At 44.9% G+C, this 25905-nt stretch overlaps 2 protein-coding genes across 2 annotated transcripts; one reads left to right on the plus strand and one right to left on the minus strand.

The window, feature by feature from the left end:
• Positions 1 to 1283: 1283 nt before the first annotated feature.
• Positions 1284 to 20089, minus strand: LOC119382714 (26S proteasome non-ATPase regulatory subunit 14). The gene is made up of 11 exons (XM_037650547.2): positions 20014 to 20089; positions 19745 to 19806; positions 19556 to 19630; positions 19146 to 19265; positions 18356 to 18426; positions 17580 to 17730; positions 16763 to 16870; positions 9822 to 9896; positions 7029 to 7154; positions 3269 to 3331; positions 1284 to 1556 (listed from the first exon to the last, which is right to left on the minus strand). Exons 2-11 carry the CDS (start codon positions 19790 to 19792, stop codon positions 1458 to 1460), a joined length of 936 nt encoding a protein of 311 aa, XP_037506475.1. The 5' UTR covers positions 19793 to 19806; positions 20014 to 20089; the 3' UTR covers positions 1284 to 1457.
• Positions 20090 to 20326: 237 nt separating this feature from the next.
• LOC119382716 (COX assembly mitochondrial protein homolog) lies at positions 20327 to 24312 on the plus strand. The gene is made up of 4 exons (XM_037650550.2): positions 20327 to 20583; positions 20665 to 20769; positions 21857 to 21947; positions 24021 to 24312. Exons 1-4 carry the CDS (start codon positions 20508 to 20510, stop codon positions 24166 to 24168), a joined length of 420 nt encoding a protein of 139 aa, XP_037506478.1. The 5' UTR covers positions 20327 to 20507; the 3' UTR covers positions 24169 to 24312.
• The last annotated feature ends 1593 nt before the right edge of the window (positions 24313 to 25905 follow it).

Below are 25905 nucleotides of genomic sequence, written 5' to 3' on the forward strand. Positions count from 1 at the left end.
AGTGTGAAGTGAAGAAAACATGAAAATTCAGGAGCCCTGCCCATTTAGGGAAAATGGGGTCAAGCGAAGCTTGGTGTGCGCGTGCTTTACCTACTACTTTCTATCGCATTGTGCAATGCTCCCTACAAGCTTTCTCCTTCCTCCATGCTGGAAATTGGACCTTCATCCACGAGCTTAGCAGCGCAACACTTCAGTTGCTACAGGCAACGACAACGGTCATGCGTTCATACCTAGGCAACAATGAAATGTGGCAACGTGAAATGAAAAATGACCTCAATAAAAGATCAGGTTGCCACAACAGAAACGGTTGATCGCCGACAAGCCCACAATCGAGAGAACATCAATTATAGGAAAACGCCGCAAATACGCATGCAGCTGAAACAACTTAAAGGGACACTAAAGGTAAATAACAATTTATGTCATAGTGAAAGCTCAATGTATGACAACTTCTAAAACGGCAATATTATCGACAGCAGTGCCCTACTTACCGAGAAATTAAGCTAAACGTATCGCATGATGAGCGCCACGAGTGGGACATTTTCGAAGTGATCCAGATGACGTATGAGAGTCTGCTTACAATAAATCACTAGTAATCAAACTAGCAGCAATAGAAAAAGAACCTTCCATGCATCAAGACGTAATAAAATGCTGTTTGTTCACTTCCATTTGATTCATGGAAAAAAGAACCTCTGTGGCGTTGCCATGGGGAACGGCGCGCGTGGTTCAAAGGTTCCGTTTTCGCCGAACTGCCCTTTGCCCGGCGCCCTGCTTCGCTCATGCGGTCACGTCTCAGTGGTAAGTTTCGGGATCGCGTACTGCCGCGTGTGTTTTGCGTGCTCGTGAAAGTCGCTCTGACAGAAAGTCAGAGCTTCGATGGCCGTTGTTGCTACTGTGGGTCCCGCTACTTCCGCTCTGCTGCTACTAGTGTCGGCGGCCGCGCAGTAAAGGCAGGCAACGTTGGGCACGGCAGCAGTGACGTATGAAAGTCTGATTTCAGGCGGGTGATTTGAAGTGCGCTAATGCGATGCGGACCAATAAAACGTGATTTTATTTCAAAATAAGCACTTCCTTGGCATAAAAGTAGCACTACGAGGTTTGTGAACCGCTATTTCAACAATCAACGTCGACTTAATATTTGCCTTTAATGTCTCTTTAAAGGCCACCATTTCAGTAAGCTACAAAAACGCTGCCACAGAAATCTGTAACTCATAACAAGCTTCGTTTGAATATGCCAAAGGAAGTCCGTGCATAATAAAGTGTTGCACACAGTGATTAATAAGTGCTCCATTGGTTGCAAAACAGTTTAATCAACAGCACACTCTGGCACACACACGTCGGAGCACTTTGGAGCAGTGCACATTCCTCTTGCTTTGCTGTTCTCTCTCTGCAAGCACCAGAAGCACTTGTCCACCCTGCTGCAGTTGCAACCACTTTGGTCTTAAATTAAGGGCACACCGTCACTTGAACACAACAGTGTCCAACATTGCTCCGAGGCACTGAACAATGTTTGATGTCATGAGGACGTCCACCCGCTCCTCCAAATGCCGCTTGGGGTCCTAAGGAACAATAAAAAAGTGTGTTCAGCTGTAAGCCAGCTTTGCAACACTACGAATGCATTTGTTTGTAATATCAGGTGCAACACCAATTCTTGATCGAACCGAGCAGTCAGTCAATGCTGTAAGACATTACCACATTTCACAATATAAAGCAACTCAAGAACAGTGGCGTGAAAGTTCCCATCCTTCTTAAGTCTTGCTTTCAGTTTCTCAAACAAGTACTGCAGTTGAAACTCGATCTAACAAAACCTGATTTTACGAAATTCCCGATCTAATGAAGAAGTTTCCATTCCCTGGCAAGTACCCATAAGGTTAAATGTTGTCATCAACTTAGAATTAATAAAACTATCGTGGCACCAAACCCAATTTAACAGTTTTTCCAGAATAAAATTAGTAAACAATTTGGTAATTTCTTTGTAATTTTTACAGACGGGTTCTTCTTTGGACGCGTGCTCTAACATTATCGCGTTGAGATATTTAGCCACTCTAGTCACAACCCTAGTTTCATTTGGACAAGGCTGCAGCACGCCGCACTAATGCACAGAACGTTTGGGTCTTTTAGTCTTATTGGGCACTTTTGTTTAGTGCCATGACATCTTTTTGTTTGTATAGTCGTTTGTATTACAAGTTGCATAAGTAATATTTCTTAATGTTCTTGTAATACCGTTTCGGGCATGCGGCACTATCTAGGAGATCTTGTCGCTTTTCTTGCCAGCGCCACTGATCCGATGAAGAAGCAATACCAATGAATACATCTAGCAAGGATATCCGCAGCTAGGCGCCAGATATCCAATCGTTAGGTAAATATGGCACAATTAAATAGGTTTTTCCATTCGTGGATCAAAAATTGAACAAAAATTTCACACTTCCATGGAAGGGCCGCACCCCATCAAAATCACGGAAAACAAGTGCGGCCCCCACACGAGTGTATACGGTATAAGAAATGTATAATGATGCCGCCTTCATCTGAATTTTTCTGTATGTTCACTTGTAACCCGCTTTCCGCTATAAAGCTACGGTGCTTGAGGGTATTAATAATAAATTAATTAATTAATTAACAAACAAACAAAGAAATAATTAAACAAGCAGACCAGTTAGTGCATATACGTACCAAATGGCGCTAGTGATGGCGGTGGTCCCTGTAAATGTTCCCACAGGAACACGGTGTTGCTTTCTTAATTTAACAGATTATTCTACAGGTAGCACTGATCGTCTTCTCACAACTTTCTTTCTCGGCCTGCACGCATGGTCACTGCATTTTTCTCCCTATCTGTGAATATCAGCAGTCTATTATAGCTTCACGTGACCGTCTACCTGACTTGCATCGGCCGGACATGGAAGGCCACTCGGACATGGGAGGTCCTGGCCGCCCTTGCAGACTTTTTACACGTGCAGGCGTGGATTATCAGCAAATTCAATGTCGCATTAGCTTCTGGTTGCCGCTACATTGCAATTTTAGATATCGAAGGACCGAAAAATTGTTCTCGATTTAACAAAACAATTCGAGGGCTGTCATCGCTTTGTTAAATCGAGTTTCAACTGTATTACCACCTGCATTAAACATACTGCGACAAGAAATGCTTCACTTTTGCACACTTGTGCAAACCCCGAAAGAGAAGAGTGGCAGCGGACTGAAACTATTCTCACTGCTCCAAAGCAACGCCAACGTAAAGACAAAGGCATTCTCTCGAGCAGCGAGTCCAAATTTTTACCTGCTTTCCAACATTCTTTATGGCCAGCTGCTCTGGAGTCATTTTCTCCTCGTCTTCCAGGGACTGCAACAAACAGAGAAGACAACCTTCTGTAATGCGCTGAGCATACACAGGCAATTGGAAATCACTAGAGCGGTGTCACTCGCCACCATGGTATGCTTACTATAAAAATAGGGCTAAAAAAAAACTTAAGGTTATACACATACCACCTCCTTTTAATTAAGAGGGGAAGGGAGGGGCATATATGGCAATAGTTTGAACTGTATATCACCACACACCCCTGCACCGCCATTTTCAGCAAAACCATATATGCCTGTTAATACAGCCATACATGCACCATGCACAACACCCCCTTTTTATTTTGTCACAGAATTGTGCCATACCACCTCTAGGTAAACTATGTGAAGGAGCAGAAATTATGTAAATTATGTATGCAATGCATAGCTGTTTTAACCTTGCTAATATAAAGAGCAATGGCAATGCATTTTGCAGTAGTATTTATCGAGATGAATATCTTGACACTAGTTCCTAGTCACAGCTATTGGCAAATGAACATGGCTCCAACATGGCAAATGAACATGCTGTTTGAGTAACCTGTGTAAGGAGGTATAACTGTACCGTGTGCAACAGGCAATTAAAAAAATGGGGAGGGAGCGAGAATACTCGGAACTGTAAACCAGAACTGGTGGTGCACCCGAAACCAAAAGCTAGGCACAACTTAATGCTTAAATTGTAGGGTTTTACCTGCCGAATTCACAATATGGTTATGAGGCACACCTCATTTGGGGACTCTGGCTAATTCTGACCACCTGTGGTTCTTTAACCAATTAATGCTCATGTAAAGCTAAGTACCCGAATATTTCCACATTTTGCCCACATCAAACCTGCGTCCTCGAGCTCAGCAGCGCAATACCTTAGGGCCGTATTCTGAAACGCTCCTTACCTCAGACCATTTCCTTACCTTACGTGAGGAGCCCTTCATGTCTCCTTATCTTAAGGAGCTCCTTGAGGGAGCTAGCGTATTCTGAAAGCTTCCTTCAACCTTCCTTTCCTAAGGCCCGCCTCAGTAAGGTAAGGCGCGTGTTTCACAAATCTGGGATCGAGAGTACGTGTGAAATACGGACTAAACGTCCGTTTTCCAGCAAGAATAAGGAACATTTTGTAGGCATAACGATGAATAATAACGTGCAAAACTGCTTTACGTATGAACTACTGACTAAACGTCCGTTTTGAAGCAAGAATAAAGGACTGTCTTTTGTGCATAACAATGAATAACAACATGTACACTGCTTTTTCGTTTTCGTGATATGGGTGCACAGCCTTTTCCGTTTACTTAACTTTCGCCTGTTGCAGTAGACAAAAACAGGATGGTCAAGCAACCTTGGAGCTCATTGCGTTCATTGATGCATTTCAACGACCTGTTATGTGCGAGCGAGTAATAAAGATCGTTTAAGGAATTGAAGACGTGGGTGAGATTGATTTTCATAACCGAGTAGTGTTAAACTTGTGAAATCTCCTCACTTTGGTGCAAATATGACTGGAGTGTACTTATGTCCAAGTAAATTATCATGTTTACATTCAAAACAAGGGCGCGTCTATCGGGTCGTGCATCGCGCCTTCGTGGATTGACCTGTTTTTTTTTTTGTTTTTTTTTTTGTTTTTTTTTGCTAAACGAGAAAATCTTACAACAGCGGTTCCCAGGAACCCAAGTCCTGAAAATATTCAGATATTTGTGCACGGAATCTTAGTAGTCTTACAGTGTGGTGCTTCGGAGTTGCATTCTGAGTTTTCACAAATGGTCGGAATATTAAGCTCGATTTCACCCGTGATCATGTTTGCTGGACGTATGAACCAGGCTCATACAATCTCAACTCCGCACAGTAAGCTTGTCAAAAGGGTTATTGTTCGGGCTTGCTTCTACAACGCATTACAACAGTCATGATGTCACAGAGTAGGCGCCAGCTTTCAGGCACAGGTCACTCGCCTGTATCACGACGGATTGCTAATCTCAGTGGCTGAGATTATTCGCAGAAAAGGAAAGAAGGGTTTCCTGGGCATACATTGTAGTGCATGCGGCTGAACCGCTGAACCCCTGTGTTCGCTAAGACCAATGTGATTTTCTCTTACCCGGACGACCGCACCTGCCTCATTGTGAAAACAGCCCGCATGGCATGTGAAGAACGCCACTGTTAGCCTAATCCAAACAAGAACTGTCATTCCTGGAAGACCGCAACACGAACGGTGGGCGATGAGGGGGGCCTACCGTTTCGCATTCCTTGAGTCTGTTCTTTTTTTCTCTATTCTGGTAAAATGCCTTGTCTACTTCGCGCTGCGCAATCTTAACGAAAAATGTTGACTTCCGTTCGGCTGCACGCTCGAAAACACGCCTGACAAGCAATTTTCCAACAACGACGAGGATACAATTATAGCAAGCATGCGCAGAAGTGCAAGGCATCGATCGAAAATAAGAAATCGGTCACACTGTCGCCGACAAAGTACTGCAGAGAAGCGCCCTTTCAGTGCAAGTAGCAAGGTAAGGCGGCCCTAAGGTAGCCCTAGAGCTACCTTAACTTGAGGGAGCACCAACGAGGGCCTCAGTGAGGGAACCTTAGTAAGGAGCGTTCCAGAATACGTGATAAGGCGTCCTCAAGCAGTTAAGGCCCCCTCACTGAGGTAAGGAGCGTTTCAGAATACGGGCCTTAGCCACTAAGCTACGATCGAATATGTGAAACTTTGCAGAGTGAGTACCCATTATTTCAATCATAGCAGTGGATGAACAACTTCAATGTTTCACGAAACAGCTTTCACAGTTCCAAGCTAACCTGGTCCAGCCAAATTCGAATTAAGGAATTCATGCTAGCTGCATTGATTACAGTACCCAAAATAAAGTCATACCTATTCACATGCACTAGCATAAAATGAAAGAAGTAGCCAAACCTCGATCTATTGTTGAGTACAATGAAGTAAGTCTGAAATTTTTCTAGCTGCTATCAATGGGTACCAAATATAAGCTTAAGTTGTAACAAATATCAAATATAATAAAGACATTGTAGCATCATACTTCATCATAACGATATTCAACTGTACTGACATTTAAAGTGACAAAAACAAAAAATAAATTTGCCAAAGTAAGATCACAGTAAGATAATACAGGGCTGCTATTATGTAATCTGCTCAGTTCTATGCCACTATCATCATCCACGAATCACAGCTGGCTGATCGCGGTGATAATGTGGGAGGAATGTTACTCTGACCACTACAGACGCATGATAAGTTTGAACAGGCAGTACCATTAGCAAAGGGCATAGCTATGAAATAGTCACCCTGGTAATGTGTTCCTTGAGCTAATAATATAATAATTGGCTCCCTGAAATAATAATAGGCTGCTTATAGATAACAGACTGCTTAAAATTGTGTAGCAGTCTCCTGCATGCTCGACGTTACCACAAAGTAAAAAAAAAAAAAGCTACGGGAACAGTTATAGTGCTAGTTTAACAATCACAAGAAAGACCTTTGTGGTAGGGCACATGGCAATCCACCAGAAACATCAATGAAAGTCACTAAGGCATTTCAGCTGCCAGTGAGTGAATGCAATTAGTACGAAATTTGTATTCCCATGTTTAACCGTGAAAATGCATCGATAAGCTGTGATGCTTTCCAGCACGACAAAATTAAAAATAGCAAGTTCAAATAGAAAGGTGTTTGCACTGGATCGAATTTTGGACACAATGTCGCCCAATACAAAAAGAAAGCGTCCAACCTTGTTGTAGGCCTTTGCCAGCTCCAGCATCTCTGCCACTGTGCTCTCGTTGACCTTGCAGTGCTCATCATAGTCCTGCAGGGTCAGCCCATCTGTCCAGCTCTTCTTGTGCAAGTTCAGCAGCATCTGCAGCGACGGCAAAGTTGGGCGACTCAAACGCCGTGCTCCAAGTGAAGTGGTGCAGTCTAATGCTGCAACTGAAGATGTATCTAGAAGCTAGCGTTTTGTCCTTCCTCTCACTAATCAGTGACGTGTGAATGCCGCTTCAAGGGACGCTAAAGTGCAACACCAAATCAGTTTTGACTGATGAATTATCCTCTGTCAACTCTATTGCCATTAATTTTACCATCACGGATTTATTAATATCTGAGCAGACCAAAGTCGAAATGTCATCTTTGAATTTCGTGTGGAAACCTTGGCATATGAATGCCAGTTTAACATAACGGACTTCAGTGTTCTATTTTTTCTTTTTTTTTTTGGTTACACTGACTCAATAAAATTTCCTCAAAATTGCTATATTAAGTCTCTGGCTCCCTTAGAACACCATGTAATTCCTTTTTACCAATAAAGCAGCAGATGCAGTCATATTCTACTAATCTGTACAGGAACCTCATGCAGGCGCAGCCACCAGCAATTTCTGTTTTCTGGCTCGTCAAGCATCCTCTCAATGCAAAGGTGGCACTTTTGGCATTGCCAAGGAGTAATCTACTACAGTCGATCCCGGTTATATCGAACTCGGATATATCGAATTATTGGCTATGTCGAACAGTTGAGAAATCCCCTTGAATTTCCCATGCAAAAGTATGGGGTTGGTGTGCACGTATATCGAACTCCCGCACAGCAAAACATCCGCTATATCGAACGCTGCCCCGTGCCAAAGCCCAGAAAGTGCATTTTTCCTAACAACTATTGATCATTTTTCGGCCGCGTTCTTATAAGTTCCAATCCCTCGTCGCGCGCAGGTGACGAAATTGCGTTGCTCTAGCGCAGCGCTTGTCAGTTCACCGGTATATCTGACGCGCGGTACGCAGGTTTTAACGCATGGGCTAGTGTTTTTCAATGAGGCTGATTGCCGAGGGCACCAAAATGAGAATTCGAATTGACTTCGCAATCTTGTTGTAATGTTTGCATTCCCTTCCTTCTCTCTTCGCGCACGATGGCATGTGGGCCCGCAAAGCATGGCCTTCGAGATCCGCAACCTCGTGACGTGTTTTTAGTGTTTTCGGTTTTAAAACGCTGATCTCAGAGGCTACGCTTTTTTTCGCATTTCTAGCCAAAGTAGCAGCTGCCTTCTGCAAAGCCACAAGTGCCATCGGTATCGCCAACATGTCAACAGTGGAGAAATGTTTCTTCGTGCAGCTGCTGCAGCGGTGCAGCGTTGTCTCTTGCAGAATGTGTACTGTGTGTATACTTCGCGCTTTGTTCTTGATAAATCGTCATTCGGGAGTCGAACTAAACATTGTCCCGCTCGTAGCGATAAAAATGATGACCGGTGCTTGAAACGACGTCAAGTAAAGCACCGTCGTGCACTGTTTCCTTACGGGCCTTGGTGCCAGGTGACAACTTCGGACGTGTCATGACCGCCGACTACGGCATACGGTGCGTCAGTGAATTTTGCGAGTTAGCGTTTCCAGCGCCGTATCGGACGGGAGCAGAGCGAGTGACTTCATCGGTGCAGATAACGACGTAGCTCTTTCTGACTGCATTGATGCCGAGATCATAGCTGACGTTGCCGGTGCTGCGGAAATGGACCCGTGCGGTTTGAAGATGCCAGCCGCCACTGCCACCGCTAAACCCTTTACGGCGCTACAGAGCTCGCATCAGCGTTCAGCGTCGATCACCGCTTTTGTGGCGGAAGGTGCTGAATTTACTTATTTGGAAAGCTTATATAATATTGACGATGACTTGATGAATTCACGGCGCGCAAGAAGCAAGACAAGTTGACAGACTTTATTCATGCGAAATAAAGTGCGCTAACTTGCAAAAGAAGTTCTCGCCTTGTTCTTTAGCATATGTGAGCGAATCGTCATGCTCGCGCTTTTTACGATTTCAGAAAACTGTGTCGAGGCCTGCAGTGCTTTAATTAAAGCCTTGAATAAGCATATTTCGTATTTCGAATTATCGATATATCGAACTATTTCGCGATCCCCTTCGAGTTCGATATATCCGGGATCGACTGTAGTACGAGAAAAGTAGTTCTTTAGTGTCCCTTTGAGCAGTCCCTCGACAAGTAACACGCAAGTAAAAAAACCCTGGCGGGTGGAAATGGTATCCGAGAGAAGTTGTGCTGACAACATCACAAGTCCCAAAGCTTCCATATGATTGGACGGCGTTCCACCAAGCTTGAAGTAGTATGCCAACCTAAATGCCCACGCCTTTAATCAATGCCATAGCAAATAGTATACCAACCAAAGAACTACATTCAGTATGGCTTTAGCTGCATTATCATGAAAAACACGACTTTGCTCAGCACTGTAAAATGATGCAAGCTGCTACCATTTTTCCTTATAGTTATAGTTATATGTGTACGAAGGAGTACAACACAGAGTATCCACTTTACTGACTGCAATAAAAGAATAAAGTGCTTAGAGGGGACAAAAAGGTTAGTAAGGGACTGTATGAACAAAAAATCTAATTAACGAAACAATTTCTAGGAATGCAAGTGTTGTAGGTAGATTCATGAAAAACTTGGAATCTCCTTGAAAGAAACACAAGGCTACAAAAAGGATATACAAGTCTTGCAAACGGTACACAATGGAACAAGCTTTGCAGTTTTTCGTCTCTCTTGCTTACCTTCTGTTCGAGCTCATTCTTGCGGTAGTTAATAGAGATGGAGTAGTAATGACGGTTGAGACCATGGATTAGAGCCTGCACAACAGCAACAAAAAGGATGCAATGACAATGAGAGTTGTACAAGGTACACAGATAAGTAACACCCAGCATATATGCAGAAGGAAGTGCTATTCATATAAACTGCTGATGCTAAATGTAAACTCTCATCCGAATTAGACTGTGTGCTCTACACCCCAGTTAGGCTCACAGTACTTTAATATTTAAATTCTTTTGCCTTTTTCAATATGTGTTGTGCTCTTCGATGTCATTTAGAATAGCTTTCTAAAACAGCTTATATTCTACACCAGTGGTTCTCAAATGGGGGTTCGCGAAGCCATTTCTATGATCCGCGAAACCCTCACTCGCTATTTTTTTATTGTGATATCAATTATATGGACAGTCTCGGCTGATTTTTGCCGTCGCCGGCCGCCGTCATTCACCGTATATGTATATGTGTATATATATATATATATAAAAGGCACAAAGAAAAATAATTCAGAAAAACTTTCCGACGCGCGGAATCAAACGGGCGACCTCTCGCTTTCCAGCGAGCGGCGTTACGCCATCGACAGTACCATCTTTCAGCCTGCTAACGGCGAGCTATTTATATACACCATTTCCTTCAGCATGCTTTCTTATTCGCCACATAGATGGCGCGACGTGCGCGCGTTGCGCGCTTATCACCCCGCTCCTGCGAACGCCGTTGGTCTTCGCCCTACAGGGCGTGGCCGCCTTTGTGCGCTTATCTCGAGGAAAGAAGGGGGCGGCCGGGGGGGAAGGGGAGGGGTGGAGCGGGCGGTTGTATGTCTTGTGCTCTCCCCGCAAGGTCTGCGCTGAAGCCACAGAGCGTACGAAGGCCACTTCGCAGCGGCCGCGTTTGCGAAAGGAGCGCGCTGTTCAAACAGAAATAAATAACAACTGTGACAGTTCGCGCTCGTCCTGTGTGTACCTGTTCGTTCGTTTCGTGCGCCCTGCTTTATGTTTGAGCAGTGTGCTTCAAGTGTTGAGCTGTGACGCATGATAGTTCGCGCTCGTCCTGTGTGCGTTCTTTTCGTGCGTCCTTTGGGCTTGAGCGACGCGCTGGCGATTTCGAGCTGCTTTCCATTCTTCGCGTTACATTCCAATTTATTGCTATCGCATGCATTGCTTCACCGTTGCAGCGAAACTGTGACCTTTTTTTTTACGTTTTTTGGAGTTTAGTCCGGCCGTGACTCATTTGGAGTTCTGGGACCTGCTCCTGGAACTGCCGCAGCGATCCGCAATCCGCACAAGGTTGTCTCGATCACCTCCTTTCCCTCTTCCCCACACCTTCCCGAACCACGTGTCTTGGTGCCCCGCAGCCGCATTATCATATCGCCATTTTCGCCTGGCATCAGTGGCTGTGCCATGCAGTCTCAACCGGTTGGCCTAGGTCGTGAAGCTACGTGTTCGTCTGAGTCGTGTAGCCATGTCCAAGTTACGTGGCTACAAAGAAAGTTATGTGAAGTTTGGCTTTGTCAATATCGGCGGCAAACCGCAATGCGTTTTGTGCGGTGAAGTACTCGCTCTAAGCTCCATGGTTCCGACGAAGTTGACATGCCATCTCCGGCTACCAAGACAAGGACATAGAGTTCTTTGAAACCAAGAAACGACAGTTGGAATCCCAAAAGCTGCATAATCCAAACAAGGTGAGGTCGAAATTATCACAACACAGTTTTACGTTAGTTGCGCATACGATGTTCGCTACGGCAGCAAGCCTCGATCGGTTGCCGAATGCTTGTTCGACGTGCTTTACGTTAGTTGCGCATACGAGGTACGCGGCAGCCGCGACCCTTGATATGCGTTATGTTCGCTGTGCGTAGGCTGATCGGCGAGGCTCCGGCCTCACGGTTAGCTGGCAGATTTTGTTGGTTCGCTTTAGTGCATGTGCCATCGACTTTCCACATGTATACAACGCGTCGCGGGGTGGGGAAGGCGACCGGTTAAGGCACCAGTTTTAGACTGTCGATGCAGTGTTTGTAGGTTCGGTTCAGCGTACAAAGTTAGACTTTCGTTTCAGCTGGCAAGCTCTGCAGATGCTATCAAGGCAAGCTACATGCTCAGCTACCACGTGGCCAAACAGATGAAGCCTCACACCGTCTGCGAGACTCTGCTTATGCCCTGCATGAAGGACGTCGTCGGTGCTGTCATAGGGAAAGAGCATGTGAAAAAACTGGACAAAATACCGTGCTCGAACGACACCGTGGCACGGAGAATCAGAGAAATGGCGTCTGATGTGCAGGATCAGGTAATTGATAAATTGAAGTCCGCTGGGAAGTTTTCCCTCGCCGTCGATGAAAGCTGCGACGTATCCGGGAGCCCACAGCTTACAGTGTTTGTGCGCTTTGTGAATAACTCTGTCATTGCCGAAGAACTTCTTTGCTGTCTGGAACTCGAGTATACAACGAGAGGTAAAGATATTTTCGATGCCATTAACAATTTGTTTGTTTCACGCTGTCTTCGTTGGGACATGTGTGTAGCTGCGTGCACTGACGGCGCTCGAGCCATGGTTGGAAACTCTGTAGGTTTTTTAGGACTCGTTAAGAAAGTGAACAGTGCAGTAGCGTTCACACACGGTATGCTTCATAGGGAAGCTTTGGCATCAAAGGAGTTGAGTCCAGAGCTTGCGAGTGTTATGCAAGATGTTGTCAAAGTCGTGAACAGTGTAAAGGCAAGGCCTAAGGCCAGTCGCCTCTTCAAGGTACTGTGCGAGGAGATGGGTGCCGAGCACCAACACCTGCTCCTGCACACCGAGGTGCGTTGGTTGTCGCGCGGAAAAGTGCTCGCAAGGGTGTTTGCGCTTAGAGAGGAGCTGAGTCTTTTTTTGGCAGAAGATAGGGCACTCGGAGATCCTTTTCAGGACTCTTCTTTTGTGGCAAAGCTTGCTTATCTGTGTGACCTGTTTGAGCACCTGAACCATCTTAACAGCAGCATGCAGGGGATGGGCACTAATGCTGTCTCTTCTGGGGACAAGGTGACAGGCTTTTGTAAAAAGCTTCAAAGTCGGTTGAGCCGGGTAAACAGAGGCGACTATTCTTCTTTTAAGCTGCTCGGTGGTCTTGCAGGCTCTGGGGTAGTATCTGGAAGTGACACAGCCACAATCACGGCCCATCTGAGCACATTAAGGTGCCACATTAAGGACTACTTCCCAGAATCTGCCCCAGACACATGGCTTGTGGCCCCTTTTGAGGCTGACGTAGCTTGCTTTACATATGAATGTGTCGAAGCTGAAAATGAGCTGACGGAGCTCGAGGAAAACACAGTGATGAAGGCAAAGTTTGCCACTGTGAGCCTTGAGGCATTTTGGTTGGGGACTGCAGAAATGTTCCCCCTTCTCCATGAGATGGCTGTAAAGCTTCTGTTACAGTTTTCTACGACGTATGCATGCGAGCGTGCTTTTTCCAGACTTGCATACTTGAAAAGTAAATACCGAAACAGGTTGAATGTGGCTGCAGATATGCAACTCTGTTTAAGCGCGAGTGTGCCACGTATTGATGAACTGTCCAAAATGAAGTGATGTGGCACGTTTGTTTGATGTTTTCGGTACAGTGAAAGCTCGTTAATTCACACCTCATTAATTCGAAATTTTGGATAATTCGAAATGGCCGCCGCAGTCCGGTCCGCAGTGCATAGGAGACCATGTGTAAAACGATTCGTTAATTCGAACAGAAATTGCCGCCTCTACGGATAATTCGAAGCGCGCGCCGCCGAGCGTCATCATCGTCAAACACTAGTGGAAGCTTTTATGGCCGAACGATAGGTGGCACGACCGGTTTTTTCGAGCTTCAAGTGGCCTCCGAGCAAAGGGCGAGCAAAGTATGGCCTCCGAAATCCAGGGAGCAATTTTTTTTTTTTTCCGTAGCCCTCCCGCTATCTCAGCGCCTGGCGCCACTTGTATACGCGGGACCCGCGGGACGCTGAGGAGTCGGCGGAGTAGTCCTAGCAGTCCTAGGCCGCACCCGGCAGCGTCACTTTGTTCCTCGAGCACGTTGTTCGTTCACGCCGTCAAGCAGTCTTATTCCGCATGGAAGTTGCAAGATGCCGCGGGGAAACTACTGCGCGAAGACTGTCAAGGAGAAGGTGGAGATTTTGCGAGAGGTTGACCAAGGGAACTCGAACAAATACGAAATTGCGAGGAAGCACAGCATACCTCCGAGCACGTTGTCAACCTACATACGCTACAGGACAGCCACTGAAAACGCCTATGAAGCCGAGGATTTTGGCGCCAGTCGAAAAAGGCTAAGGACAGCGAAGTTCCCGGAACTGGAGTCGGCTTTGATTATCTGTGTTAAAGAAATGAGAGCCCAGAGTATCGCATTGAGCGGCCCTATCATCATGGCCAAGGCAGCCGATTTCGCCCTGCGCTTGGACCAGGCACGTAGGCAAGGGGGGGGCCCGGGGGGCCCGGGCCCCCCCCGAAATTCGTCCGGCCTTTTATATTCCCGGGCAACATTTTTTTCTTTTTGCCATGAAAAGACTTTCTTTCGAATAATTAGGCCTTGGGCCCCCCCCGAAAAAAAATCCTGGCTACGTGCCTGGCTTGGACATTCAAGACTTTGTCGCCTCCGAGGGATGGTTTCATCGTTTCAGGGAGCGGCACAATCTCGTATTCCGCACGTTATCCGGCGAGGCAAAGGAAGTGGACGCCGAAACATGCGCTACTTAGAGAAGAGACACCCTGCAGCAGTACTTGGAGAGCTACTCACCACAGGATGTGTTTAACGCTGACGAGACAGCGTTATTTTTCAAGTTGCAGCCAGACAAGACGATCACCTACAAGGGAGACAGCTGTGCCGGCGGCAAGCGCAGCAAAGAGCGTGTCACTGTTCTGGTCGCCGCAAATATGACCGGTACGGAAAAGGTCCCCCTTTTTGTGATTGGCAAAGCACTCAAGCCACGGTGCTTCAAAAACATTCGGTCACTGCCGACGGAGTACGCCGCAAACAAGAAAGCCTGGATGACAGGTGACCTATTCAGGAAGTGGCTACTGAAATTCGACAGGCGAATGGAACTGGGCGGCAGACGCGTTCTTCTTGTCGTCGACAACTGTTCGGCACACAAAGTCGACGTTGAGCTGAGAGCAACAAAGTTAGTGTTCCTTCCAGCAAATACGACTGCGGCCCTACAGCCAATGGACCAGGGTGTGATAAGGAACATCAAGTGCTTTTATAGGCGTCACATGCTGGAGAGAACGATTTTGTGCGCGGGCGACAGGAAGGACTTCGGCATTACGCTGCTCACTGCCATGCACATATTGGTGCGCGCATGGGAACAGGTGACCGCGACCACAATCGCAAACTGTTTCCGCCACAGTGGATTTGCAGCTGGAAGTGCGCAGGATAGTTGTGACGTCGACGTGGACGGGGCTGAGGAGCTCATGCCAGTGGCATTGCGCGACACTCTTCGGGGCGTACGTTTTGCCGATTATGTTGAAGTTGACACCGGTGCATCGGTGTGTGGTGCCCTGACTGATGAGGACATTATCGCTCAAGTAGCCGGTGCGCAGCCTGTTGATGAAGAGCCAGAAGGTGAGGAAGACGAAGATGACGAAGCGCCTGTGCGCCCGTCAGCTTCTGCGGTGATGGAGGCACTTAATGTGGCGCGTCTCTTCTTCAGCTTTGAAGAGGGTGAAGAGGATTCCCTGCGCCGCGTCCGCGCGCTGGAACAGAGAGCCGCAGCTGTGGCATTCAGAGAAAAGAAGCAGATGGTCATCACCGACTTTTTTGGCCAATAAATATTTTTCGTGCCCCCACCCCCGAAATCCACCCATTTTTGCTCACTTTCATTATTTCGAATTTTGTTTAATTCGAAATTGCTCAGCGTTCCCGTGGAATTCGAATTAACGAGCTTTTACTGTAGCAATAAAAGGCACCTGTTTCACGCTCCAGTTGTGTTAATTTACCTACGTACCCCTCCCTCCCCTCCGCTGCAAGGGGTCCCCCATCACTTCCACCAGTCCACAAGGGGTCCCCGACACATCCATGGCTGAGAACCACTGTTCTACACCTTAGGCATAAACCTTCAGTTCCTGCACTACAGGTGGCATTCTAGATCTGGGAATGTATTCAAGCAACTTTTTATATGCAGTCCTTAACTGGTTACTGCTGTAGCAAATGCATCTTTATTATGCAGTCCCTACCTCCCCAGTGGCACCTGGCCAAATGTTAGTTATTAACAAATATTTTATGACAGACTTAACATTTGTAAATGCAGCTGACAAACACCAAAGAAAGCCTATGGGAAGTGTAACTCTGAAATGGAGAAAAAGATTTATGTTTGGGCTTTACATTTATGCTAAACAAAGATATACATCACTAATGGGTAGTGAATGTGTAACAGAATCAACAGGTCTAAATCACTAGTTGGTGCCTCACCCATGGTGTGCTATAACTTTATTTCCTGCTATCATGAACCTAAACAAGAAACAATATTATCTAACCCTGTCAGATGGCCCTTGACCAACCTTTTTCTTTTTTCAACATGCAATCATTTTTCTACATCTTCATGCCTGTTTGAAAAATAAATCAGTGCACACTCTTCTGAAAACTTCTCACGTAAATTTCGGCAACAATATTGGTTAGAATTCGACATTTTCAATCACTGCTTAATAGCACTCCCATGTTCTTCCATATGCAGTAGTTAAGTTCACATAACTGCTGCACATGGCACAAGTTAATTACAAGTTAGGACATGTCGGTAACAGTAAGAGAACAGTAAGGGATCGGAAATTCAGCCAGGGGTAGCAGTGAATTAGATGGGGTGATGAAATTTAAAAGTCAGCAGGCAAAAAATTGAAAACTGCTCACGCAACACAGCGTAAATTAAAGATCACTGAGCGAGAACATAGGTTAGGCTGGGGATGATGATCTCGGGGCAGGTCATACCTGAATAGAAGGTTTCGTCAGGTGCCCGAGATTAGATGTGGTTTGCCGAGGCTCTTGCCCTAGCACCATCATGTTGGGGTTGATAAGACGGAAAGCATCTATCACCACCTGCAGATGAGAGAACACGATAAACTGTACATGCTTCCATATTTACCACTTCATGAACCATCACAATTAAAAACGTGTACACAGCATGCTAAGAGAGAACAATGTAACAATGTATCCGTGGCAGGAACTGCAGCAAACACACTTGGGTTATTGGCAAGTGCAAATAACCAAAGCCGTATGTCAGAAGTCATGTTACCTTCAAACTAGAGTTTATAATGAGGGCTAACAGCTGAAAAAAATATTTAGCTATAATGTAATAATTACAATGGCCCTCCTGTTCTGTCCATTCTAATTGTGTTAACTGAAAAAACGTTCTCGCTTGTGTTACATCCTAATTAAAATGTTTTTGTTCCCAATTTTCGCTGTCCCCAAATATGACCGTGTTAGTACTTTTTGGTGTGTATGACGTGCAAGTTCTTACGGTAACAATCTTAAAATGTACTCCACTTATTTCCACTTTGTCAATACTCACACATTTGATACACTTTGGCATAAATATTGTCATTCACCACATTTCAACTTTTCTGAATTTAAGTTCAGAGTTGTACGATATTCTACAATCTTTTGCGAAAAATTAAAATGCATCCAAGATTTCCTGCAACCTCCTGAAGTATACTTGTTCTGCACAATGTCTCCACAAAAGTGATGACACTGATCGCAACTCCTAAAATCTATTTGCCGAATTCTGGGCAAGCAAAAGTAAGCGCACCTTTCCCTTGACACTCTGAATAGGGTCAACGACCACTGCCACAGCACGCTCGGAAAGGGCTTCAAAGCTCTGTTGCGTGTTGATGTCGACGCCCGATAGCCAGCATCCGAAGCCAGGGTGCGAGTGGTACCAGCCCACCACCATTTCGGGCCTGAAGGAAAAAGAAGAGTTTGGCTACTGAATCAATACTTTAATTTTAAGCAATTGGCGATCACTCGGCTTGCATACAGGTCATTTATAAACCACCTTGGTTGCCTGATAGAAGACAGTGGCCTCGGATAATGACGACTAAACCACGCTTCATTGAGCATGCACATGGGGGCTGCCACACCCTCAACTCATCTGAAGGGGGTCACCAATTGTGCCCTATACCTTTACTCAGTCGGACCTTTCATGTCATTTTGTAATGTGCAGGGTTATGGCTACACATGTTTTCTTGACGACAATGGTGACTGAGGACCCCTGATGTTGCATTCAAATAACTGTTTACTTCCCACCTTTGCCCCGGAAAGACGGGGACCAATGGGAGGCCTTTGTGAGACGCATACCTTGTTCCCGCCTATGTTTACAGCAGTTAAGTAACAGACATCCATTACACTTCTGCGGTCTCCTTTCAATAGAGAAAGGTGATCTCACTCAGGACCACGGCAGTCTGCAGAAGACAGTTTCCAATACGCTGCCTAAGAGCCAATTTAAATGAGTTGCCCACATTTAAAACCCCGTGTTTCAACCAGCAACTGTTACGAGCAAGAACAAAATATGATGGTGCGACATACCTTCCTGTTTGCTTCAGCATGTCTAACATTTTGGCTTGGAAGACAGGGTCCACTGCTTCCACACTGACACCCTGCAGAGAGCATTGAAAATAAGATCTTGCGTGAAGAACAGCCACTTCAGTGAATCAGTTATAATCACGTGCGGCAAAGCATATTGCATTTGCATATTAATATGCACATTCAAGTTTGGTGGTAGGTTGTAAAACACTGGTCACAAGCATAGACATCACGTACTTTCCGACTGTACATGCCTGCGAACAGATTAGTGAAACCTGCCAGTGTTCACATACGCAGTGCATGCTAGTGTGGTAGAGTTGTACTGTGGGAAACTGTACGGGCAAATATGTAGGCAAAAACTGAACCCAATGAGTCAGCACTTATTCCCCAAGATGTGGTGTCACAGCACTTGCAAAAACCTTGCAGTGGTCTGGCAACCACCATCCTAAATCTAAAAACAAACTCATCAGAGTAGACCAGCAAATTGTAGTTCTTGTTTTATTCCAAACTGCAACACATGACCAGAGACAGTATTCATTTGTCGACGACTACATAAAGTAAGTTGCAAGGACCACCCGTTATGGCATTTGTCCAAGACATAAGTGCACTCGAACGCCCCGTGCCTACAGAACAGTCACCAATAATGACGGTTACTTAGCCTTGTTACACAACCACGGGCTCTCTGGTGTTTGATGCAGTACTACTGGCCTCAGCTCTCGACTCTTAATCCGACAAATAAATCTCTCTTTCGCTCTCTCTCTCAGAGCAAGAATATGCAGGGTCACATTCTTACCGTTCCAGACTGGGGCATGGCAAAGACGTCTATGACCCTGACGGTGTAGTCATCCACAAATTCTCCCAGCATGAGACCCATCACCTCCATCGGGACGCCAGCCCGGCCGTGTTTCAACATCTAGTGGGAAACAAGAAGGTGGTTATTAAGGCAACGCGAATTCTCTGCAACCGGTCATCTCCTGATCAGAAACACCGAAATATTCAACATCTTCAAACTTCGCTCAAAGAAACACGTCCTGAAACAAGTTTCCAGATCTCGAAGCGTTCAACTGCACCTAAAACTTATTCCAGGATCTAGGAGAAGGCAGTGTTACTAAGGTAAGAAATGACGCAGCACGAAACATGGAACGCAACCCAAGCAATCAACGCGTTACCGCGCGATATTGTTTTGCCGCTCAGGCAACATACCTTGAGCAACGCCAGAGACGAGATGTAAACTTGCTCGGCAGTGTCGACCACCGGTCCATCACTGGCCGGAGGAGCCTGCGATTGCCAAACAATACGAGACCATTTGTAAATGAACCAAGTGCGAATGGTAGCGGCCTTTCAACAACATGCACTTTAGAGAGAGTTGGACGCCAGAAATGGACAACTTACCTGCCCGAGACCGGACAAGTTCCCTCCTAATCTCAACAAGCGGTCCATGTTTATAAAAAAATCTGAAAGAAGAAACGAGTTGTTTCAGGCAGCGCGCAGCGATGATCTGACGGCCGTCAAAAGCACGACCCACACGAGGATCGCGTCACTCGCGACTGCTTAAAGATCAGCGAATGTAATAACCGACACTATGCATTTCCCAGTACTAGACTAACGTCGCTAACGTTCCGAATAGCGTACAACGCCAAAACTGTTCGAGAATTACGTACAAAAACGTCCGGGCGCAGCGAAATGACTCGGCACTCCGCGGTGGCCCTCCGAATTTCAGGTGGCGCCACCAGGCCACCATGCAAGACTTTCAGCTATTCAATACTGTTTATTGAAGTATTGACCGGTGAAACGCGGCGATCACAACAAAATTTTAGTTCGCATTGTTGCAATTTATCAATAAGCAGTGATTATTATTTTTTAGTATAAATCAAAAGCCTCCACTACACATGGTTGCGCGCATTAACACACTTAAAATAGTAGCCTGTTGCGGGAGTTTGTCATTTGTCTACAGCTAGTACGTAGTTTCTGCTTTCGTTTTCGTGCCTGTAAGCATGCCTGTGAGATTGGAAGTTTGTTGTGCGAGCGCGCATGCTGCACTGACCTTTCACTACTGAAAAACTTTCACAAAAGAAGAAAGTACTGCGCGCAGTCGCTCACTGGCAGCAACTGGTTGCAAGCTGTTCCAGGCGGCCCCAGTTGCACAAATCATCAAATGTCGTCGCAGGTACATGATCACGCCGCAACTTCGGTGCTGCCGGATGGGTTTTCCGGAGGACCGCATGGTTTGGGTGTGTATTCCTTGCCATCAGAATAGTGAAGTGCGTCACGGCGATCGCTACACTTACACGCCTTTATCATGTACGTTGCAGGTGACCCAAATGATCGACGGCTGAGGAAAGTGGAGATTGAGGTCCTCATCCCTCAAAAGATGAGAGACAAGGCGCGCGACGAAAAGTGTGCGGATCTCGTTGAAAGTACGTGCGTTCTGTGAGGAGTGCATCTCGCAGAAAACACATAATAGCTTGCGCAGCCGAGCACAGCCTTTGGTAGCACCTGCTCACGTGTGAAGGATGGGGGTCGTAGATAATTGGTAGTGTACGAAACAGTATTTCTTCACCGAACCTCGTATGCTGCTTCAGTGTTATTGCAGACACCGACACCTAACGACGTTGTCTTTTAGTAATTGATGAAATAATCTGATATGTATTCCTGAAAGAAAGACGTGTATTCAACAGAAAGTAGCAAGCTACGAAGGAAACCCAGATAGTTTTATATGAAAGAAAGCTTGAAGGAAAGTTACTTGGCCTGGGTTCGAACCCGGCACCAGCGCCTTCACAAGGTGGTGGTTCTACCATTTGAGCTAACCAGGAGGTTTACGTAGACCGCAGTGAGGCCGAACCATTTGACAACTGGAAGCACTGGGATGTCGATGATAAGTCATTCTGCGAAAGCCTGCAAAGTGGGTTTCCTTTGTAACTTCGACCAACACTTGGGCTGATGACGCTTTTTTACATTTCATGAATCCAACTTATTTGATCTAGATTGCCAGATAAATACTACCCTTTGGTAACCGTGCATTGCTTCTTGATGTCGACTTGTGTACTTTGAACTCAGCACCACTTGTGTAGTCGGACTTTCGTTACATATCAATGGAACCTCAAGTTGTTAAAGTAAATCTGGAGCCCCAAAATGGCGTGCTTCATAATAAGGTCATGGTTTTGTTACGTAATACCCCATTATTAAAAAAAAATATTTGTAGGTGATTATATGAACTACAGTCCATCACCTTAGCAACTGACTCTTTCTATGACTACTGAGAACAGATGCAATGTATATTGTATTAAGTCATTGTGCATGATGTAATAGCTCTACCATGTAAGGTGAGATATACCGATCCTTTCAGTATCCTGAAAGGATCAAATATACTGAACCGTTAAATGGACAGTGTGGGGTCACTGGGGTATGGTCCTTCAGGGCTATGACTTACCAATTTCATGTGCACATGCTGGCACTTATTTTCATACAATATGTCATCTTCATTATTTTTTTTTCTTTCTTTAGAGTTCGGGGAATGCAGCAAAAGAGAAGGTTTGATGCTACCATTCAAGTGCCGACAAGAAAATAATGCCCTCAAGGCGTGCTTGAAGAAGTGGTGCGTTTTGAATTGAACTTTCATTGTCGAGAAGTGTGTCTTGTCTGGCAGTGTGTCCCTGTTATCCGAAAACGACAACTTGCGCCTCATCATCGTTCAAAGCACAATTAAGCCACACTATCCCTCACTTCATTCTTGTTCACTCGTGTATAGCCAATAAAGTCTGGCTGAACGAGCTAGGTAGCTTACAGAACTACGCTAGCTGTTGTGTTTTATGTGGATAGTATGCCAAAAGTCTATGGCACTTTTGCACTAACATCGTGAGGCGAAAAGGGAAGAAAGAGGAAGCGATAAATAGAGAGAGAGAGAGAGAGATAAAGAAAGGGAAGAAGGATAGGAAAAGCAAGAAAGAGAAATAGATAGAAAACGAAAGTAACAGATGCAAGAAACAGAGAGAAAGAAAGAGATACAAGAAACCGAGAGAAAGAAAAAGAAAAAACTTGGAAGACATTTGAGCTTAACTTTCAAGAGTAGAACGCGATAGCGTAATCGGACCACGTTCGTGTCGCCTTCCCAATCGCTAGCCTGGCTTTGTTTCTCAGTGGAGACCTAAACTGTGCCACAAGGAAAGCCAAAGTTCGGATGCCTTCCGAGTCCAATATCCATTCATGCGGCGCGACGAAACACGGCGGGGCGGTGGCATTTAAAAGCACGACCACGGGCCCATTGCGCCATCTCGCAGGTGGTAATCAAGCCGCTGAAGAACCTCTGAGGTGTGTGTACCACCAACGCTAAATGGTGTATATAAATAGCTCGCCGTTAGTATGCTAGAGGATGTATGTGTGGTGGCCGAGCGACTAAATGCATTGCACCGCGAAGCAAGGCGTCGCAGCTTCGAATCCCCAGTGCTACTAGACCCGAATGTTTTATTATTTCTTTATTTGCATCTACCTGGAATTTTCGCTCAGGGACAATCTTGATTTTTCGCTCACAACTAAAGTCGCCGACGCCTACACCGGAATTTCTGCGAAACAAGCTCTTCAACACTATCGTGTTAAAACAGTCATGTCCTTAGTGGGCCTCTGCTAGGGGTATGGCAGTTATCTTCTTCAGCATAACGTTTTAGTTTTTTAGGGGAAGCTAATTGGAATTTTCAAGGTGCTCACTTCAATTTCTCTTTTACTATAAGTTAATTAAGAGACAATGGTTACTCAGAAACTTACCATGTATTACCACCTGATGCTTGTCACCACTGACAGCATGTCTCCAGTTCAACCGCCTTTTTATTTCAACATGGCTATTAACAAATATTACTTTGTATTTGTAGAAGCGCTTATATGTGACTCCGTAACAACAGTGCAGCATCAAAATTTCGTTAAAAGTGCACAAAATACCTCTTGTTATTTTTTGAATTTTTGGGACCTATGTGCTTGTATATTGTACACATTTAAATTGTACAGTATGGTTTCCATTGGTTCATAGCATTCCATCACTTTTGAAATGGTTTTGAGTAGGGCTGTGCACTGTGCAAATAGTAACCTTGGGACTGAATTGAATAGAGCCCCAAGCGAATCAAATTGAATGAATAATTTTTAATAGTTTTGCATTTAATATATCCCAGTACTCATATTTTAAGCATTAAAAGTACAAAATGAGCATTGGGAACCAATGTTAAGCAGATTTTTCATATGCACACTTTTAAGAGAGAGTGAATGATCGCTGTATAGCCAGTAAAGTCTGGCTATATAGGCAGTAAAGTCGAGCTAGGTAGCTGACAGAACTACGTTAGCTGTTAGAACTACGTTAGCTGTTGTGTTTTATGTGGATAGTATGCCAAAAATCTATGGCACTTTTGCACTAACATTGTGTTTATTTTGGTAGAATTGACATTTTGAAATATTCGTAAACTATTTTAGAAATATTTGTCTTTACGAATAGCGGCTAGTCGATTCGAAGATCGAATCCAGTAGCCACTGTTCAATTCGATATTAGAAATTTTTATATATTCACATCCCTAGTTTTGAGTGCCTATGCGGTGATCACTCTGTGCTCACCCTATGTGATCACCCTATGTGGTCACCCTGTGTGATCACCACATGTGTTCACCATATGGCATGCTGATTTTGTGCCCAGGTATGATGATCCCGAATTCCAACACATGTGCAGAGAAGAGTACCTGAGTGAAAGGAGCAAGTTTCGGGAGACGGGTGTGTGGCACAAGAAGGACAAGCGTGCTAACATTAGAAGCAAAAAGGCTCCCGAGTCTTCTAGTAATGCATGAGTAAAGTGCAGTGCAAGTAGTGTTTGTTTTTCGTTTCTCTCTTGAATCCTAATAGCGAATGGAATGTCCCAGGAGCGCACGTGTGTTGTTCCTTAAGGTAAAGTGTTTGACCATTGGTTAATAAAACTTTATACAGCTCTGTCATACACAATTGTCTGAATGTTTTTAGTACGAGTCGTCATGATTCACGAAATATAGTATGTAGTATGTTTGACCTTATCCTCATGGCCTTTCTTTGGAGTCGAATGCTAAGAAAGCTGGAACAATACCATGCTGCATTCTTTTTCATACTTTGCATTTATTACTGTGAAAACTGCGCAAGAAGTTCAAACACAAAACTCTATCACTCTGAATTTCATAGTCAAGGTTATGGTCAAGCCATTCTCTGATTTGTATTTGTGATTTGCTTGAAACTACAGAGTGTTGCCTTATCAGTGTAAAGATTCAATATGGCTTGTAGTGTGCCCCAGCGCCATAGGACCGTGGAGGAGGGGAGATCATGATCGGACATGCGGACGGCAGAATTAGGCGAAAAACCCGGGCAATGGTGACGGGCAAGCCTCAATCCCCACAGGCTCTGGGATGTGCTACAAGGGACTCTGAAGAATTACTTAATTGCGAATTAGTCTACCGTCTGAAGTTTGATTGCACCCATGATTATGACATGTCATGGTTAGGTATTTACATGAATACATGATTTACGGAAAATATGCTCGTTGTGCTACAATGCTGAGCCCATCGCTGCTTCCAAATTTTGACTTTTGTCAAATGCCTCTCCATTTGCAGGACTGAAGTACATGTGCGTCCTAACACATTTTAAACTGGTCTGCAAGCTATTAGATATTGACAATTAAAGGCCAGTGTTTACAAAATATTGGACCACACAAATGGCCTTGTCTCAGATAGTGCTGGTATCAGAGGGGCCACCATTTTGCTGTTTACTTTAGCTAATTTGAGCTACTGTGCTATGCGTGTCAGGCATGCAAATTCATAGCACCATGAGAGGAAGCCATAGTGTGAGAGCTTTTCTACTGATCTGCTTCATTTCCATTTTTCTTATTTTTCAACATGTCAGTTATACATTATGATCAACTTCCCTTACGCTTTCCTCTGGCATTATTTTCAGTTTCTTTCTTATGGTTCTAACAAAAATATTTTGGACCCACTATTTATCTTCTTTTTTCCCCTTTCTCTCTTTTTCACTGCTGTGCTATTCTCTTCAGTGCTTTGTTGTCTAGAAGTATTTTTTTTCTGCATAGCTGGATGCGAGTGCACATAACATTTTTTTTACGAGAGGTTCTTAGTTGCAGCAGCAAGGTTATATTACATGAAACTTTAGCCAAATTCATTATACAACTTACAGGGCACTTGTATTTGTCGTGTAAGTTATTTCTGCAATAATTTGAAATTACTATATCTGGACCTGAAGGAAAGAAGATGATTCTTAAGGGCTCGTTTCCTTTGTTAGACACAATATTAATGAGAACTAACAGACAATAACGCCAAGGAAAGTATAGGGGGTGTTATGTGTAGTATTTAGAATATAAATGTGAAGAAAGTAAAGTGGACGAAAAGATAACCTGCCGCCGGCAGGGACCCAAGTTCAAATCTCATCGATATCACTTCCTTTTTTCAAGTAAATTATCTGACAATCTGCATTACGCCAAGGTGCTGTTAAATCGCTGTAAACTCGACAAAACATTCTTCACACTGCTATCACTGTGAAGAAATGAAATC

Source organism: Rhipicephalus sanguineus, chromosome 2 (genome assembly GCF_013339695.2).
Source record: "Rhipicephalus sanguineus isolate Rsan-2018 chromosome 2, BIME_Rsan_1.4, whole genome shotgun sequence".
Classification (NCBI taxonomy): Eukaryota; Metazoa; Arthropoda; class Arachnida; order Ixodida; family Ixodidae; genus Rhipicephalus; species Rhipicephalus sanguineus.

Excerpts from the sequence above, each read along its gene's own strand:
- LOC119382714 (XM_037650547.2), bottom strand. The coding sequence starts at position 19,792 with ATGGACCGCTTGTTGAGATTAGGAGGGAACTTGTCCGGTCTCGGGCAG. Across the intron at positions 17,731-18,355 it reads ATGCTGAAGCAAACAGGAAG|GCCCGAAATGGTGGTGGGCT; the intron begins GTATGTCGCACC and ends TTTTTCCTTCAG. Across the intron at positions 16,871-17,579 it reads TTCAGAGTGTCAAGGGAAAG|GTGGTGATAGATGCTTTCCG; the intron begins GTGCGCTTACTT and ends TCTCATCTGCAG.
- LOC119382716 (XM_037650550.2), top strand. The coding sequence starts at position 20,508 with ATGTCGTCGCAGGTACATGATCACGCCGCAACTTCGGTGCTGCCGGAT. Across the intron at positions 20,584-20,664 it reads CGGAGGACCGCATGGTTTGG|GTGACCCAAATGATCGACGG; the intron begins GTGTGTATTCCT and ends TGTACGTTGCAG. Across the intron at positions 21,948-24,020 it reads AAGGCGTGCTTGAAGAAGTG|GTATGATGATCCCGAATTCC; the intron begins GTGCGTTTTGAA and ends TTTTGTGCCCAG.